This window comes from Salvelinus alpinus, chromosome 8, assembly GCF_045679555.1.
Source record: "Salvelinus alpinus chromosome 8, SLU_Salpinus.1, whole genome shotgun sequence".
Lineage (NCBI taxonomy): Eukaryota > Metazoa > Chordata > Actinopteri > Salmoniformes > Salmonidae > Salvelinus > Salvelinus alpinus.
Window position 1 is genome coordinate 5,713,995 of NC_092093.1, and position 18,277 is coordinate 5,732,271.

The 18,277-nt window shown below is 43.0% G+C and overlaps 1 protein-coding gene across 1 annotated transcript in view; it reads right to left on the minus strand.

Moving 5' to 3' along the window:
• Window positions 1–212: 212 nt before the first annotated feature.
• The window catches only part of LOC139582460 (low density lipoprotein receptor adapter protein 1), a 134,699-nt gene continuing 116,634 nt past the window's right edge, over window positions 213–18,277 (minus strand). The window contains exons 5-10 of the mRNA XM_071412481.1: window positions 16,104–16,176; window positions 13,873–13,956; window positions 13,118–13,239; window positions 9,484–9,518; window positions 702–730; window positions 213–309 (exon numbers count right to left, since the gene is read on the minus strand). Of these exons, the coding sequence (XP_071268582.1) occupies window positions 263–309; window positions 702–730; window positions 9,484–9,518; window positions 13,118–13,239; window positions 13,873–13,956; window positions 16,104–16,176 (390 nt within the window). The 3' untranslated portion in view covers window positions 213–262. The remainder of the gene's footprint in view (window positions 310–701; window positions 731–9,483; window positions 9,519–13,117; window positions 13,240–13,872; window positions 13,957–16,103; window positions 16,177–18,277) is intronic.

Below are 18,277 nucleotides of genomic sequence, written 5' to 3' on the forward strand. Positions count from 1 at the left end.
CCTCTAGGGGGGGTGGTGGTGGTTTCTTCCTCTAGGGGGGGGCGGTGGTGGTGTCTTCTTCTAGGGGGGGCGGTGGTGTCTTCCTCTAGGGGGGGTGGTGGTGTCTTCCTCTAGGGGGGGTGGTGGTGATGTCTTCCTCTAGGGGGGGGTGGTGGTGATGTCTTACTCTAGGTGGGGGTGGGGGTGATGTCTTCCTCTAGGGGGGGGTGGGGGTGATGTCTTCCTCTAGGGGGGGTGGGGGTGATGTCTTCCTCTAAGGGGTTCAGAGCTGCATCCTTAGACTGCTGTCCGGACCTGGACTCTGCCAGGCTGGGAGCGGGAGGGGAGAGAGAGAGGGGGAGAGAGAGGGAGGGAAGGAGGAAGGAGTGAGTGGGAGAGAGAGAGGGGTGAGAGATAGAGAGAGAGAGAAGGGATAGAGAGTGCTGTCTGTAGAGGTTCACTGCCTGTCTGGACAGACAGAGACAGATAGGGAATCACAATAGTTTGAGTCCAACTGATACAGACAGACAGACAGACAGACAGACAGACAGACAGACAGACAGACAGACAGACAGACAGACAGACAGACAGACAGACAGACAGACAGACAGACAGACAGACAGACCCCACTGATGAAATCAAAATTCTACCGTACATACAAACATGTTCATGTATAATATATAATATGTATAATAACATTCTAATGAGCTCACCTCACTTACCAGTGTCCATCTCTTCTACCACCATGTTGCTGCATGTCGGGTTGAAGAGAAAAAACACACCTTATAAATAAAACCATCTCACACACACACACACACACACACACACTAGTCTTTAAACTAACTAGCCCTGACCCTGCTAACTCGTCTTTAAACTAACTAGCCCTGACCCTGCTAACTAGCCTTAAAACTAACTAGGGGGCTAGGGCTAGTTAGTTTAAAGACTAGTTAGCAGGGTCAGGGCTAGTTAGTTTAAATACTAGTTAGCAGGGTCAGGGCTAGTTAGTTTAAATACTAGTTAGCAGGGCCAGGGCTAGTTAGTTTAAAGACTAGTTAGCAGGGTCAGGGCTAGTTAGTTTAAAGACTAGTTAGCAGGGTCAGGGCTAGTTAGTTTAAAGACTAGTTAGCAGGGTCAGGGCTAGTTAGTTTAAAGACGAGTTAGCAGGGTCAGGGCTAGTTAGTTTAAAGACTAGTTAGCAGGGTCAGGGCTAGTTAGTTTAAAGACTAGTTAGCAGGGTCAGGGTTAGTTAGTTTAAAGACTAGTTAGCAGGGTCAGGGCTAGTTAGTTTAAAGACTAGTTAGCAGGGTCAGGGCTAGTTAGTTTAAAGACTAGTTAGCAGGGTCAGGGCTAGTTAGTATAAAGACTAGTTAGCAGGGTCGGGGCTAGTTAGTATAAAGACTAGTTAGCAGGGTCAGGGCTAGTTAGTTTAAAGACGAGTTAGCAGGGTCAGGGCTAGTTAGTATAAAGACTAGTTAGCAGGGTCAGGGCTAGTTAGTTTAAAGACGAGTTAGCAGGGTCAGGGCTAGTTAGTTTAAAGACGAGTTAGCAGGGTCAGGGCTAGTTAGTATAAAGACTAGTTAGCAGGGTCAGGGCTAGTTTGTATAAAGACTAGTTAGCAGGGTCAGACTACCAACGTTTTCATCATTTAAACATCTCCTTTATAAAGGAGAGAGCTCAAAAGACTCCGCATTGCATGCAGACACGGCATGTTATTCTAAGTATGAAGAAACGTAATTGCCTTGTACACACACACATAGATGTCCTCAGTCTGTGAATAGGCTACTTATGCTTCGTGTCAAAAACGGAGACCGACAGATAAAAATGTCCACTTTTACCCAGTAGTAATAAATAATCCACAAAGTCTGGCTTCAGCCCTGCAACTTCCTGGGCTCAAATTAGAGTATATTTAAAAAAAAAAAGAACAAGCCAGCTGAAATCTAAAAGCTATGACAACATCCTGTTTTAGATCAGGTTGAATTATTCACACTTCCATAATGCATTAAGAAGCCTGGCCAACGTTTTCAACTCGGTCAAAACGGACGTTTTAATGTGTCATGTTTAAAAAAAAAACTGTTAACCCAATCCAATGCCTGGGGAATATACAGTACATCTAAAATACACTTTGGATAATGTTTTGGATAGTGTGTAACATGGCATTTCATTTCACACTGACAATACACAATCTACAGTGATGTATCTGTAGATTTGCTTCCATGTCCCGTTGTCCACATACAGTGTCCCGTTGTCCACATACAGTGTCCCGTTGTCCACATACAGTGTCCCGTTGTCCACATACAGTGTCCCGTTGTCCACACACAGTGTCCCGTTGTCCACATACAGTGTCCCGTTGTCCACATACAACCCTGGGTAGCCTGCCATTGTATAGCCACACATCCCACCACACAGCAGCGGCCGCTGATTGGCTGAATACCTGGGGCACGAGGTGGTTGGAGTTAACAAAGCAACAAGACAGAAATACAATGCCTTCGGTAAGTACTCAGACCCTTTTACTTTTCCCCACATTTTATTAGGTTACAGATTTAAGAATAACAAATAATTAAAGAGCAGCAGTAAATAACAATAGCGGGGGCTATATACAGGTGGTACCGGTACAGAGTTAATATGCAGGGGCACCAGTGTTGAGGTAATTGAGGTAATATGTACATGTAGGTAGAGTTATTAAAGTGACTATGAATAGATAATAACAGAGAGTAGCAGCAGCATAGAAGAGGGGGGGTGGCCAATGTAAATAGTCTGGGTGCCATTTGATTAGGTGTTCAGGAGTCTTATGGCTTGGGGGTAGAAGCTGTTTAGAATCCTCTTGGACCTAGACTTGGCGCTCCGGTACCGCTTGTCGTGCGGTAGCAGACAGAACAGTCTATGACTAGGGTGGCTGGAGTCTTTGACAATTTTTACGGCCTTCCTCTGACACCGCCTGGTATAGAGGTCCTGGATGGCAGGAAGCTTGGCCCTGGTGATGTACTGGGCCGTACGCACTACCCTCCGTAGTGCCTTGCGGTCAGAGGCCAAGCAGTTACATACCAGGCAATGATGCAACCAGTCAGGATGCTCTCGATGGTGCAGCTGGAAAACCTTTTGAGCATTTAATGACCCATGCCAAATCTTTTCAGTCTCCTGAGGGGGAATAGGTTTTGTCGTGCCCTCTTCACGACTGTCTTGGTGTGCTTTGACCATGTTAGTTTGTTGGTGATGTGGACGCCAAGTAACTTGAAGCTCTCAACCTGCTCCACTACAGCCCTGTCGATGAGAATGGGGCGTGCTCGGTCCTCCTTTTCCTGTAGTCCACAATCATCTCCTTTGTCTTGATCACATTGAGGGAAAGGTTGTTGTCCTTGCACCACATGGTCAGGTCTCTGACCTCCTCACTATAGGCTGTCTCATCGTTGTCGGTGATCAGGCCTAACCACTTTTGTGTCATCAGCAAACTTAATGATGGTGTTGGGAGTCGTGCCTTTGCCGTGCAGTCATGAGTGAACAGGGAGTACAGGAGGGGACTGAGCACGCACCCCTGAGGTGTCCCGGTGTTGAGGATTAGCGTGGCAGATGTGTTGTTCAAAAAGGTAGTTCAAAAACTGGTTAATTTCACACAACAACAAACAAACAAAAAAATCGACCAAACTATTTCTAAATGTTTCTGTAACTGGATATTTACTTTCAACATGGGTTGTGATACACCTGGTTTTATGCTGTTTTAGTCGCCCTGTCACCTACTGTAGAACCTTATAAACAAAGTCAGGGGCAACTGGCCATGTTTTTTGGTCCTATCCGAGAAGGTTCTAGTTAGTGTATCGCTCTTTCTTTCCACTCTTCTTGTCTGGTTTATCAGGTCTCAGGCTCCCTTGACTGTTCTGATTATATATTTACAAATTAATTACAATTAGCTTTTTGTTTTAGCGTCATCTGTACCTGATAGAGCAGATCCACTCTCATTGTGGGGAAGTAAGCCGTCTGGCACGAGAGACTCATTGGGATGGAGACTACAGCAGAGTTCTGACTGAAAGGAACATATCTATTCACTTTGTGCTGTTATAATTCATGCTATGAAATCTTGCGATTGCATTGAGGTATTTCCTCCTCATAGCAAATAGCTGGCAAAACAATCGAAGCAATGTTCCCACGGCCTATGTGTTCACGGAAGCGGAGCTGGCAGTCACTGATGGGCAAAGTAGTAAACAGCTTGTTTTTGAACAAATGTTTTTTTTTAAAACATGAACATTTACCCATTTACCGCACTTTAATGAGCATTTAAAATATAATCCATTAATTATATAATAACACACTGTTAAGATTTTATGAATAATGACTAAATGATGTATACGTTTGACGTAGAACTATAACTAACAGAATTCTACCCTGTCACTGTATGATTGTATGAAATTTATTAGAATCATAAATCTAAATCCGATGTGTGTAGTTTTAGTCAGAATTAGAACAAGGACTTTTTGTTCCTTTTTAGTATGTAAGAAGGGTGCAAGTGTGAAACAAATGATACGAGGAGCTATCGACAGACAAGCTGTACTACTGTGTTCCTTACAGGACATTCTGTCCCCACCCAGGGAGGGGAGAGACCATGGGCTTGTAGTAGATTGTATAACAGGTGGCAGACAATGTACTGTATGAGAAGGAGAAGACTTGTGAACTATATTGTCATTGTCTTAGAGGAGGAGGGACAGTTATGATGAAATGAGAGGTATATAAACCAATGTACATGTAAGGATGGGCTGCGCTCTCGAAAAATTAACTTTCTGACTATTGTAGCTGGGCCTCCGTCTGATTCATTTCAACCAGTTTCCTACAAATTCTGGGTTTCAGGCTGAGTAGTTCATTGAATTGGGTTTATGAACATGGAGAATGTAATTCTCATGACACACACACACACCCACACCCACACACACACACACACACACACACACACACACACACACACACACACACACACACACACACACACACACACACACACCACATCCCAACCTCAGTGTGACTATAGAGATTGGACACCAACTCCCATCTATACTGTAATCATAGAAATTCAAGTCAGGTTCTATCGATTCTATTTCTATACCATCATCTCGGGAATCGTTCTACAAAACGGTTCTGGCTTGGTTGGATCAATCCGGGGGCCCAAAATAAAACAAACAGAAAGAAAGAAACCGTCCCTGCCTCTATTTACCCACGAGGCATTGTGATTGATTGTAGTCTTCAAAAGCCCCTGTAGCAGTTCTTCTGATCTGCTGTGAGAGACTTATGTCTCCTATAAAAGATATGATCTGCTGCCTCACTAACCTTAACAACCCCTCATGCTGTCTGTCTCCTATAAAGTATTTCTGGCGTCATACACTCCTGACTACGCACTGACACAAGGATTTCTGGGATTGTACACTCCTGATTATTGTGCATCAACGTAATGTGACATTTTCGGGTGTGTAAACTGCGTGACTACCAGAGCCAGCCAACGATTAGCTCAGGGGGCTCCAAGCAGTATGTAGCCAGCCAATGATGAGCTCAGGGGGATCCAAGCAGTATGTAGCCAGCCAATGATGAGCTCAGGGGGATCCAAGCAGTATGTAGCCAGCCAATGATGAGCTCAGGGTGCTCAAAGCAGTATGTAGCCAGCCAATGATGAGCTCAGGGGGCTCCAAGCAGTATGTAGCCAGCCAATGATGAGCTCAGGGTGCTCAAAGCAGTATGTAGCCAGCCAGTCCCTGTCAGCTATGCCATCAGCTTACAGCTCAGAGGTAACCGGTTTGGATTTTGAATGGAATCGTTATTGCAGAGATGTGTTGTCTATGAGATTTAAAGCATATAATGTGTGTCTGCCAGCCTGGTCCCAGATCTGTTGTCTTGCCAACTACTATACATTGTTATGCCAAACATGTTTGACAATTATCAAAGGAGTTGGCAAGACGGCACAAACAGATCTGGGAACAGGCAATTTATCTGTTGGTATTGTTTCTCAAGGTGACTGTGTTCAGGTCATTATGAGAAGCCTAGTGTATGCTGTCTGTGTGTGCATCATTCATAAACCCCTCCTCTAGATGAGTTCCCTTCCCCTCAAGGAGGTGACCTCTGGATGATCTCTACAAGGAGGTGACCTCTGGAGGAGTTCTACAAGGAGGTGACCTCTGGAGGAGTTCTACAAGGAGGTGACCTCTGGAGGAGTTCTACAAGGAGGTGACCTCTGGATGAGTTCTACAAGGAGGTGACCTCTGGAGGAGTTCCCTTCCCCTCAAGGAGGTGACCTCTGGATGAGTTCCCTTCCTCTCAAGGAGTTGACCTCTGGATGAGTACCCTTCCCCTCAAGGAGGTGACCTCTGGATGATCTCTACAAGGAGGTGACCTCTGGATGAGTTCTACAAGGAGGTGACCTCTGGATGAGTACCCTTCCCCTCAAGGAGGTGAACTCTAGATGAGTTCCCTTCCTCTCAAGGAGGTGACCTCTGGATGAGTTCCCTTCCCCTCAAGGAGGTGACCTCTGGATGATCTCTACAAGGAGGTGACCTTTGCTAGCCTCAATGACAACATCAAGTAGCCCTTCCTGGCGAAGATGTGCATCAAGTTTGGAAAGGTGGAGGAGCACCAGGGGGGCTAAGAACATGGTCAAAGACCTGAACAGCACCTCTGTCATGGGCAACATCATTCACTCACAGCTGTACATCAAAATGTAGGATACAACTTCATGTCTCCGTGGTTTGATTTACTGAGAGCGTTGGATTTTGTGAGTGCAGAAAAAAAAAACTTGCAATTAATATTAAAGCATATAGGTGTTTTATGGAGACATAAATGATAATGATTGTACTCAATATTCCTACACCCCAGGCTCTTCTGGTTCCTCCCAGGAAGGAGGAATGCCCTACACCCCTCGCTTCAGGCTACGCTGTTGCCAGGTCAGTCTTACCAGGTGACCCTGTTAGCTACGCTGTTGCCAGGTCAGTCTTACCAGGTGACCCTGTTAGCTACGCTGTTGCCAGGTCAGTCTTACCAGGTGACCCTGTTAGCTACGCTGTTGCCAGGTCAGTCTTACCAGGTGACCCTGTTAGCTACGCTGTTGCCAGGTCAGTCTTACCAGGTGACCCTGTTAGCTACGCTGTTGCCAGGTCAGTCTTACCAGGTGACCCTGTTAGCTACGCTGTTGCCAGGTCAGTCTTACCAGGTGACCCTGTTGGGGTAATATTATTTTGTTGTCTTTGGAAGATAATAAAAAAAATACAACAATAACATGAGGTTATGACATGAAAGGCCAGTTAGATTTGAACAACTATCCACATGTGTTGTTCATATAAAAACAAATATATTCATTAGAATCGCAATAATCAATGTGGCAACTTTTGTTTTATCTAAACAGTCTTTCTGTCTGTTTCTTTCAGACATGTTGGATTCAGCACTGGGTCGTTGTTATGCAGTGGCTACCCTCCCCTTCAGACATGTTGGATTCAGCACTGGGTCGTTGTTATGCAGTGGTTACCCTCCCCTTCAGACATGTTGGATTCAGCACTGGGTCGTTGTTATGCAGTGGCTACCCTCCCCTTCAGACATGTTGGATTCAGCACTGGGTCGTTGTTATGCAGTGGTTACCCTCCCCTTCAGACATGTTGGATTCAGCACTGGGTCGTTGTTATGCAGTGGCTACCCTCCCCTTCAGACATGTTGGATTCAGCACTGGGTCGTTGTTATGCAGTGGCTACCCTCCCCTTCAGACATGTTGGATTCAGCACTGGGTCGTTGTTATGCAGTGGTTACCCTCCCCTTCAGACATGTTGGATTCAGCACTGGGTCGTTGTTATGCAGTGGCTACCCTCCCCTTCAGACATGTTGGATTCAGCACTGGGTCGTTGTTATGCAGTGGCTACCAACCCCAGGACATGTTGCCTTCCTCCTCCTGCTCTTCCTCGGCCGTCTCCTCCTCAGTCGGGCATACAAAGCTCCCCGTTAACCGGAGGACCCCCATTCATCTCCTCAAGGCCCCTGGGGGGGTCGACCCCCACGTTCCACCCTACTGCCCCCTTCCATCCTAAACCCCCCCCCCCCCCCAGCTCTACTCCACATATGCGGTGCCACCCCCTGCCCCCGTATGAGCAGCCCCCTCCAGGCAGACAGGGACAGAGCGAGGAACAGAGACAGAGAGAGGGACAGATAGGAGGCCGGTATGGTGCCGGTGGGATGACATTGCCAGCAGTAAGATTTCAGTTAAAATTTCCAAACAGACAAGGGCTGTAGTTTTCAAATTATATGTCATTTTCTATAGTCAGAAATGTACAGAACCCATAACAACAGGTCAGAGTTGAACAAGTTAACACACGTTTTGTTCTGAATGTATTATTTGAACGTGAATTTGGATGTTTAGAAAAGCTAGCATTGTATAGTAACATTATATTTTGTAAACCAGCCTAAAGATTGTTTTAGTGTTGCCTACTGCAGCTGAGGTAGCAAAAAATAAATAATATTAGCTCGGATTTTCCAGCTGGCATTTTCACCACCCTAGTACACACCCCCTTGAAGTGCACGTTGTCAGGGAAACCTGAGAGACGTTGTTCCCAGGTGATGTTTTCCTGAATACTCAACCCGATCACACTGGGTTTCCAGACCCGGTCGTCTGAACACCAACCTGTTCGTTTCCCAACGTTCACGCAGGGTGTGCCAAAGCAGTGTAGGTGTTATATACGCCATTGATAACTCCCCCAAAAAACTGTTTGTTTGCTTGGGAAAGTGATCTGGAAATGTCTGTGTCTTTTCAAAGCAGTCTCAGGTTGGGGCTTAAAAGATGTTAATTGCAGTAATTTCGGTTAAAGAGCCCTGTCTAGATGTAGAGAGAGCCAGGGAAATATACCCTGGACTTATGTACTACTTTATTTTTTCATAGCTTGTTTAATTTCCTTAATTGCCGATACAACTGATCTCAGGTCAGTCCATACACCCCTACAACTGATCTCAGGTCAGTCCATACACCACTACAACTGATCTCAGGTCAGTCCATACACCACTACAACTGATCTCAGGTCAGTCCATACACCACTACAACTGATCTCAGGTCAGTCCATACACCACTACAACTGATCTCAGGTCAGTCCATACACCACTACAACTGATCTCAGGTCAGTCCATACACCACTACAACTGATCTCAGGTCAGTCCATACACCACTACAACTGATCTCAGGTCAGTCCATACACCACTACAACTGATCTCAGGTCAGTCCATACACCACTACCACTGATCTCAGGTCAGTCCATACACCACTACATTTATTTTTATTTTACTCTACTTTACCAACAGTTACTTTATTAAACTATTAGTGGATATTAGTGGATAGATGTGACCTTGATAACTCCCGAAAAATGTTTGTTTGCGGGAAAGTTATCTGGAAATTTCAACCCAGAAACTTGTTTTTTTTCATGCAGTCTCAGGTTGGGGCTTAAAACATGTTAAGAAATTAGATTGACACTATTTGAGATACAATAGAATGTAAAACAATTTAAATATTACCTTGAGAAGGCGTCATCGAGGCCGTCCTCCACGTCCTGTGAATAAAAAGGGAAACGAAGACAGCCCCATGAGACAAAATGTACTGTAGTACCGAATGTACTGTATGCATCGATGTGCATCGAAGATAACCTACAAATCGTAAGATGACCTCCACACTCTGTGAGTAGAAACAGTACCAAGACAATCCCATGACGCTGTACACATCAATGTGCAGGCCAATATAATCTACAGACTGTAACATTTATAACAAAATACAGTACCAGTGTAAATTGTATACACCTCCTCAGTGCATCATATAATGAAATAGCTTCAATCAAATAGTGCAGTGATGTTTTTATTTTTTATTAAATCGGTGTGTCCCTCACGGGACAGTTAAGCTAACGTAGGCTAATGTGATTAGCATGAGGTTGTGAGTAACATGAACATTTCCCAGGACATAGACATATATCTGATATTGGCAGAAAACTTAAATTCTTGTTAATCTAACTGCACTGTCCAATTTATAGTAACTATTACAGTGAAAGAATACCATGCTATTATTTGAGAAGAGTGCACAATAATGAATTTGAAAATATATTAATAAACCAATTAGGCACATTTGGCCAGTCTTGATACAACATTTTGAACCGATACGCAATGGTTCATTGGATCAGTCTAAAACGTTGCACATACACTGCTGCCATCTAGTGGCCAAAATCAAAATTGCACCTGATCTGGAATAATACATTATGGCCTTTCTCTTCCATTTCAAAGATGATGGTACAAAAAAAACATTTTTATTTTTTATTTTTTATTATCTTTTACCAGATCTAATGTGTTATATTCTCCTACATTCATTTCACATCACTACAAACTTCAAAGTGTTTACTTTAAAATGGTATCAAGAATATGCATATCCTTGCTTCAGGTCCTGAGCTACAGGCAGTTAGATTTGGGTATGTCATTTTAGACTAAACTTTTAAAAGAAAAAAGGTTGGATCCTTAAGAGGTTTTAAGTGAATTACCAAGAGCTGCAGAGCAGTATTTAATCTCTACACTGTTTTCAATCTCCACTGAGTGTACAAAATTGACGTTGTTCTGAGGGCAAATGGGGGGGGGGGGGGGGGGTGTTCCTAATGTTTGATACACTCAGTGTATATCAATATTTTAAATCAATATTAGTTTGTTAATAATATTGCACTGGTTTGTGACGTACGGTCAAATTTAGAATACTAAAGGAGACATATTTCAGATACATCCCTTGGGAGACTTTTAATAAAGAATATTCAGTAAATAGAGAGAAAGAGAGAGAAGAGAGAAAGAGAGTGAAGAGAGAAAGAGAGTGAAGAGAGAGAAAGAAAGAGAGTGAAGAGAGAGAAAGAAAGAGAGTGAAAGAGAAAGAGAGAGAGGAGAGAGAGAGAGAGAGAGAGAGAGAGAGAGAGAGAGAGAGAGAGAGAGAGAGAGAGAGAGAGAGAGAGAGAGAGAGAGAGAGAGAGAGAGAGAGAGAGAGAGAGAGTGAAGAAGACAGAGAGAAAGACAGAGAGAAAGAGAGTGAAGAGAGAGGGGAAGACAGAGAGAGGGGAAGACAGAGAGAAAGAGAGTGAAGAGAGAGGGGAAGACAGAGAGAGACCCCAACCAAATCATGAGATAACACAAAGATAATTACTTAACACATTGGAAAGAATGTACAAAAAAACTGAGCAAACTAGAATGCTATTTGGCCCTAAACAGAGAGTACACAGTGGCAGAATACCTTACGTCTGTGACTGACCCAAACTTAAGGAAAGCTTTGACTATGTACAGACTCAGTGACCATAGCCTTGCTATTGAGAAAGGCCGCCGTAGGCAGACATGGCTCTCAACAGAAGACAGGCTATGTTCACACTGCCCACAAAATGAGGTGGAAACTGAGCTGCACTTCCTAACCTCCTGCCAAATGTATGACCATATTATTTTCCTCAGATTACACAGACCCACAAATAATTTGAAAACAAATCCAATCTTGATAAACTCCCATATCTACTGGGTGAAATACCACAGTGTGCCATCACAGCAGCAAGATTGGTGACCTGTTGCCACAAGAAAAGGGCAACCAGTGAAGAACAAACACCATTGTAAACACAACATATGTTTATGTATATTTATTTTCCATTTTGTACTTTAACTATTTTCACATCGTTTTACAACACTGTATATATAGATAATATGACATATTTCACTTGCTTTGTCAATGTAAACATATGTTTCCCATGCCAATAAAGCCCCTTAAATTGAAATTGAGAGAGACTTTATAATGTAGTTGACAGACTAGTTGATGAGATGTGGTTACTCTCATCAACTAGTCTCCCAGTGAGGTATCAGATGAGGTGGAGTATTTAACATTCAAAGGGAAAACGATGCCACCTAGTGGCCAGTATATGTCAACACAGCTGCATAACAAGTAACCGCTCTTGTGTTTGGAGTAAGTAGAACATTCAACTAACCACTGATCTAGGGTCTGATAACCACTGAACTGTCATAACTTGATGTTAAGTTTAGTGGTTTGTGAACCATAAACTAGTATTTAGGGGTGACCTCTACACCTTAATAATGTATATAGTATATGGCCGTTTCTTAAAGAACCCCCTTGCACTACAGAGTTTTAAAGCCTGTAGTAGAGAAGACTATCCACCTCTAATATAATCGAGGCCGTGTCTAATGGGGACAGGGGCGGACTGGCCATCTGGCCATCTGGCATTTCTGGCATGTGCCAGATGGGCTGGTACATTTGATCATTATCTGGTTAATAATTGGGGGCCGGTGTATTAAAAATGCCATGGTCCCAGTCCGCAGCAGAATGGGGTTCATGTCATTATCATCCGTTATCTGTAAACAATATCCTGGAACAGTCCCAGTTTATCATCTGTTATCTCTCAACAATATCCTGGAACAGTCCCAGTTTATCATCCGTTAACTCTCAACAATATCCTGGAACAGTCCCAGTTTATCATCTGTTATCTCTCAACAATATCCTGGAACAGTCCCCGTTTATCATCTGTTATCTCTCAACAATATCCTGGAACAGTCCCAGTTTATCCTCTGTTATCTCTCAACAATATCCTGGAACAGTCCCAGTTTATCCTCCGTTATCTCTCAACAATATCCTGGAACAGTCCCAGTTTATCATCTGTTATCTCTCAACAATATCCTGGAACAGTCCCAGTTTATCATCTGTTATCTCTCAACAATATCCTGGAACAGTCCTAGTTTATCATCTGTTATCTCTCAGCAATATCCTGGAACAGTCCCAGTTTATCATCTGTTATCTCTCAACAATATCCTGGAACAGTCCCAGTTTATCATCTGTTATCTCTCAACAATATCCTGGAACAGTCCCAGTTTATCATCTGTTATCTCTCAACAATATCCTGGAACAGTCCCAGTTTATCATCTGTTATCTCTCAACAATATCCTGGAACAGTCCCATTTTATCATCTGTTATCTCTAAACAATATCCTGGAACAGTCCCAGTTTATCATCCGTTATCTCTCAACAATATCCTGGAACAGTCCCAGTTTATCCTCAGAGGAGAAGAAATACTGTTTGAGTCACATTAGGTGTGATAATGGGACTGGCTAGACCAATCAGAGGCCTGGAACCCAAGGTCGTGACCTACCCAGGAGTCGTGTTTGATTGGTCGTTTCCGGGTGGGTTTGTTGCGGGGCGAGCTGAACGACATGGAGAAGAATGGCCGTCTCAGTTTCTCTTCCTTCTCCAGGGGCTGGTGCTTCTCTGAATCTGAGAGAGAAAGAGACAGAGGGGGAAGGAGCAAGGGAGGGAGGTTGGAGGAGAGAGAGAGAGAGATAGAGAGGGGAGGGGAGAGGTAGAGAGGGGAGGGAGGTTGGAGGAGAGAGAGAGAGAGAGAGAGAGAGAGGGGAGGGGAGAGGTAGAGAGGGGAGGGAGGTTGGAGGAGAGAGAGATAGAGAGAGAGAGAGAGAGAGAGAGAAGAGAGATAGAGAGGGGAGGGGAGAGGTAGAGAAAAAGAGAGAGAGAAAGAGGTCTTATCTTTTGTTGTTCCTTTGACCCTGCGTCACAGGACAGAGTAGATCAATGAAAGCCCATGGGACATGGCCATCACAGTAGTAGAATTTTAATGACCTGAAACTTTCAACTATAGTGATCAGGCCAGGTCCCCGAGGCTTTACTGCACCACTTTAGCAGAATCTCAAGCTGTCTCCCCTGAAGCCATGAGCACTGGGAGGAGAGTGGAGCAGAGAGTAGCTAAGTGACTTACCTCAAGCGCAGTGAGTGTGTCTTACGGAGGGATCTACATCTGCAGACTCCCTGCCGTGCGAGAGTTGAGCAGCAAAAAGGCTTTAGTAACAACAGCTGTCAAGGTCATACAGCAAGAGTACCGGGAAGTTGACCTACCCGAGTCACAGTGTGTGTTTGTCGTCTCTGTCTGTCCATCGCTGACAGAACACGAGCAGCACGTCCTGGCCTTCTTACTTTTATCTGAGGACAGAGAGGAGACGCAAAGAGAAGAGTCTGACCTTAAAGGGGAAGCATCTCTCCACACTTAGATCAACAGCATTAACAGCATTAATGATCTACCTTCCTGAGATACCGTTAAGAGTTAGTACTCACCTTCCTGATTTACTGTCAGAGTTAGTACTCACCTTCCTGATTTACTGTCAGAGTTAGTACTCACCTTCCTGATTTACTGTCAGAGTTAGTACTCACCTTCCTGATTTACTGTCAGAGTTAGTACTCACCTTCCTGATTTACTGTCAGAGTTAGTACTCACCTTCCTGATTTACTGTCAGAGTTAGTACTCACCTTCCTGATTTACTGTCAGAGTTAGTACTCACCTTCCTGATTTACTGTCAGAGTTAGTACTCACCTTCCTGATTTACCGTTAGAGTTAGTACTCACCTTCCTAATTTACCGTTAGAGTTAGTACTCACCTTCCTGATTTACTGTTAGAGTTAGTACTCACCTTCCTGATTTACCGTTAGAGTTAGTACTCACCTTCCTGATTTACTGTTAGAGTTAGTACTCACCTTCCTGATTTACTGTCAGAGTTAGTACTCACCTTCCTGAGCTACTGTTAGAGTTAGTACTCACCTTCCTTATTTACTGTTAGAGTTAGTACTGACCTTCCTGATTTACTGTTAGAGTTAGTACTCACCTTCCTGATTTACCGTTAGAGTTAGTACTCACCTTCCTGATTTACTGTTAGAGTTAGTACTCACCTTCCTGATTTACTGTCAGAGTTAGTACTCACCTTCCTGAGCTACTGTTAGAGTTAGTACTGACCTTCCTGATTTACTGTTAGAGTTAGTACTCACCTTCCTGATTTACTGTCAGAGTTAGTACTCACCTTCCTGATTTACTGTCAGAGTTAGTACTCACCTTCCTGATTTACTGTCAGAGTTAGTACTCACCTTCCTGATTTACTGTCAGAGTTAGTACTCACCTTCCTGATTTACCGTTAGAGTTAGTACTCACCTTCCTGATTTACCGTTAGAGTTAGTACTCACCTTCCTGATTTACTGTTAGAGTTAGTACTCACCTTCCTGATTTACCGTTAGAGTTAGTACTCACCTTCCTGATTTACTGTTAGAGTTAGTACTCACCTTCCTGATTTACTGTCAGAGTTAGTACTCACCTTCCTGATTTACCGTTAGAGTTAGTACTCACCTTCCTGATTTACTGTTAGAGTTAGTACTCACCTTCCTGATTTACTGTTAGAGTTAGTACTCACCTTCCTGATTTACTGTTAGAGTTAGTACTCACCTTCCTGATTTACTGTTAGAGTTAGTACTGACCTTCCTGATTTACTGTCAGAGTTAGTACTCACCTTCCTGATTTACTGTTAGAGTTAGTACTCACCTTCCTGATTTACTGTCAGAGTTAGTACTCACCTTCCTGATTTACTGTCAGAGTTAGTACTCACTTTCCTGATTTACTGTTAGAGTTAGTACTCACCTTCCTGATTTACTGTTAGAGTTAGTACTCACCTTCCTGATTTACTGTTAGAGTTAGTACTCACCTTCCTGATTTACTGTTAGAGTTAGTACTCACCTTCCTGATTTACTGTTAGAGTTAGTACTCACCTTCCTGATTTACTGTTAGAGTTAGTACTCACCTTCCTGATTTACTGTTAGAGTTAGTACTCACCTTCCTGATTTACTGTTAAGAGTTAGTACTCACCTTCCTGATTTACTGTTGAGTTAGTACTCACCTTCCTGATTTACTGTCAGAGTTAGTACTCAACTTCCTGATTTACTGTTGAGTTAGTACTCACCTTCCTGATTTACTGTTAGAGTTAGTACTCACCTTCCTGATTTACTGTTAGAGTTAGTACTCACCTTCCTGATTTACTGTTAGAGTTAGTACTGACCTTCCTGATTTACTGTCAGAGTTAGTACTCACCTTCCTGATTTACTGTTAGAGTTAGTACTCACCTTCCTGATTTACTGTCAGAGTTAGTACTCACCTTCCTGATTTACTGTCAGAGTTAGTACTCACCTTCCTGATTTACTGTTAGAGTTAGTACTCACCTTCCTGATTTACTGTTAGAGTTAGTACTCACCTTCCTGATTTACTGTTAGAGTTAGTACTCACCTTCCTGATTTACTGTTAGAGTTAGTACTCACCTTCCTGAGCAATCTCCCACAGGTCCAGAGCTACTTTGAAGGCCTGGGCTACTGTTAGCGTCACAGCCTGGGCCTGTCAATGACAGAACACAGAACCTCAGAGAATAACGCACTCTGATCGGCTACATCGTCAAAGAACCTCAGGGAATGATACATGGCTTAAACTGATTCAGAGTGACGTCTACCATAGTTAAACCGGCCCTGATTCAGAGTGACGTCTAGCATAGTTAAACCGGCCCTGATTCAGAGTGATGTCTACCATAGTTAAACTGTCCCTGATTCAGAGTGATGTCTACCATAGTTAAACTGTCCCTGATTCAGAGTGATGTCTACCATAGTTAAACTGTCCCTGATTCAGTGTGATGTCTACCATAGTTAAACTGTCCCTGATTCAGAGTGATGTCTACCATAGTTAAACTGTCCCTGATTCAGTGTGATGTCTACCATAGTTAAACCGGCCCTAATTCAGAGTGATGTCTACCATAGTTAAACTGTCCCTGATTCAGAGTGATGTCTACCATAGTTAAACCGGCCCTGATTCAGTGTGATGTCTACCATAGTTAAACTGTCCCTGATTCAGTGTGATGTCTACCATAGTTAAACTGTCCCTGATTCAGAGTGATGTCTACCATAGTTAAACCGGCCCTGATTCAGAGTGATGTTCTTGCAACTATAGGGGGTGCTGTTCCGCATTAGCATATTTGGGTCTCCAAATTAAACTGCCTCGTGCTAAATTCTTGATCGTACAATATGCATATTATTGTTATTATTGGATAGAAAACACCTTCTAGTTTCTATAGAAGTTGGAATTTTGTCTCTGAGTGGTACAGAACAATATCTACAGCACTTTTCATGACAGGGGTCAGATTTCAGAAATGTTTACCCCTGATCTGGAGTCTGTTTTTAAGGCGACAGTGAATGCTATGAAGAAACCGACACTGCCTACGTCTTCCTCTGGGTGTCTGTACGTCATCACGTTTTGAATGGAGTCTATTGCACAATCCCAGCCATTATAAAACCACAAAATGTATAGGGACCGCCCTTTCTCGTCGCGCGCCTGAAGCGTGAAGGACATCGGACTTGCCTCATTCCAAATCCTTGTCTAACCAGCAATATTTCTCCGGTCATGTTTTCAGTCGTTATAGTTGTTAAAAACATCATAATGTAGTTAATTTGAACCGTTTTATAGCAATTTATATCCGTTTAGTGCGATTTTGAGGAATTTCTTTGTTGTGCACTCTGAAACTTTGGACACGTTTTGGGGTCCCGTTCGATCGTTAGTGGATATTTCGAAGGACAGAGGACATCTATCGACCAAAAGACGTTTATAACATAGAAAGGATACATTGCCCAAGAATATGATGGAAGAACAGCTCAAAGTAAGCAATATTTAATATGATAAATCGTTGTTCTGTCGAAATATTTTAAACGCATATTTCGCCATTTTGTTTGGTATAGCTTCACTTGGCGAACCCTGTATTGAAAAGTAAGGATAATTTTAAAAATGTAAATCAGCGGTTGCATTAAGAACTAATTTGTCTTTCGATTCCTGTCAACCCTGTATTTTTTAGTCAAGTATATGATTAGCTTTCGATTAAACTAGATCACTCTGAAAGCTGACGTTCCTCATTTTGAGGCTTGAGTTGTGACTATTTCCATTGTATAACCACGGTTTTGTATGGCTAAATATGCACCTTTTCGAACAAACTGTATATGTATGTTGTAAAATGATGTTACAGGAGTGTCATCGGAAGAATTCTGAGAAGGTTAGTGAAAAAATTAATATATTTTGGCGGTGATTACGTTATAGCGCTCTTTGGCTGGAATCGATGCTCTGGTAACGTTTGCACATGTGGTATGCTAACTTATCGATTTATTGTGTTTTCGCTGAAAAACGCTTAGAAAATCTGAAATATGGTCTGAAATCACAAGAACTGGGTCTTTCCATTGCTATGCTTTGTCTATTTTTATGAAATGTTTTATGATGAGTAAATTGGTCATACACGTTGCTCTATCTAGTAATTCTAGTCGATTTGTGATGGTCGGTGCAATTGTAAACTGTGATTTCTACCTGAAATATGCACTTTTTTCTAACAAAAACTATCCTATACCATGAATATGTTATCAGACTGTCATCTGATGTTTTTTTTTATAGGTTATTGGCTATCAATATC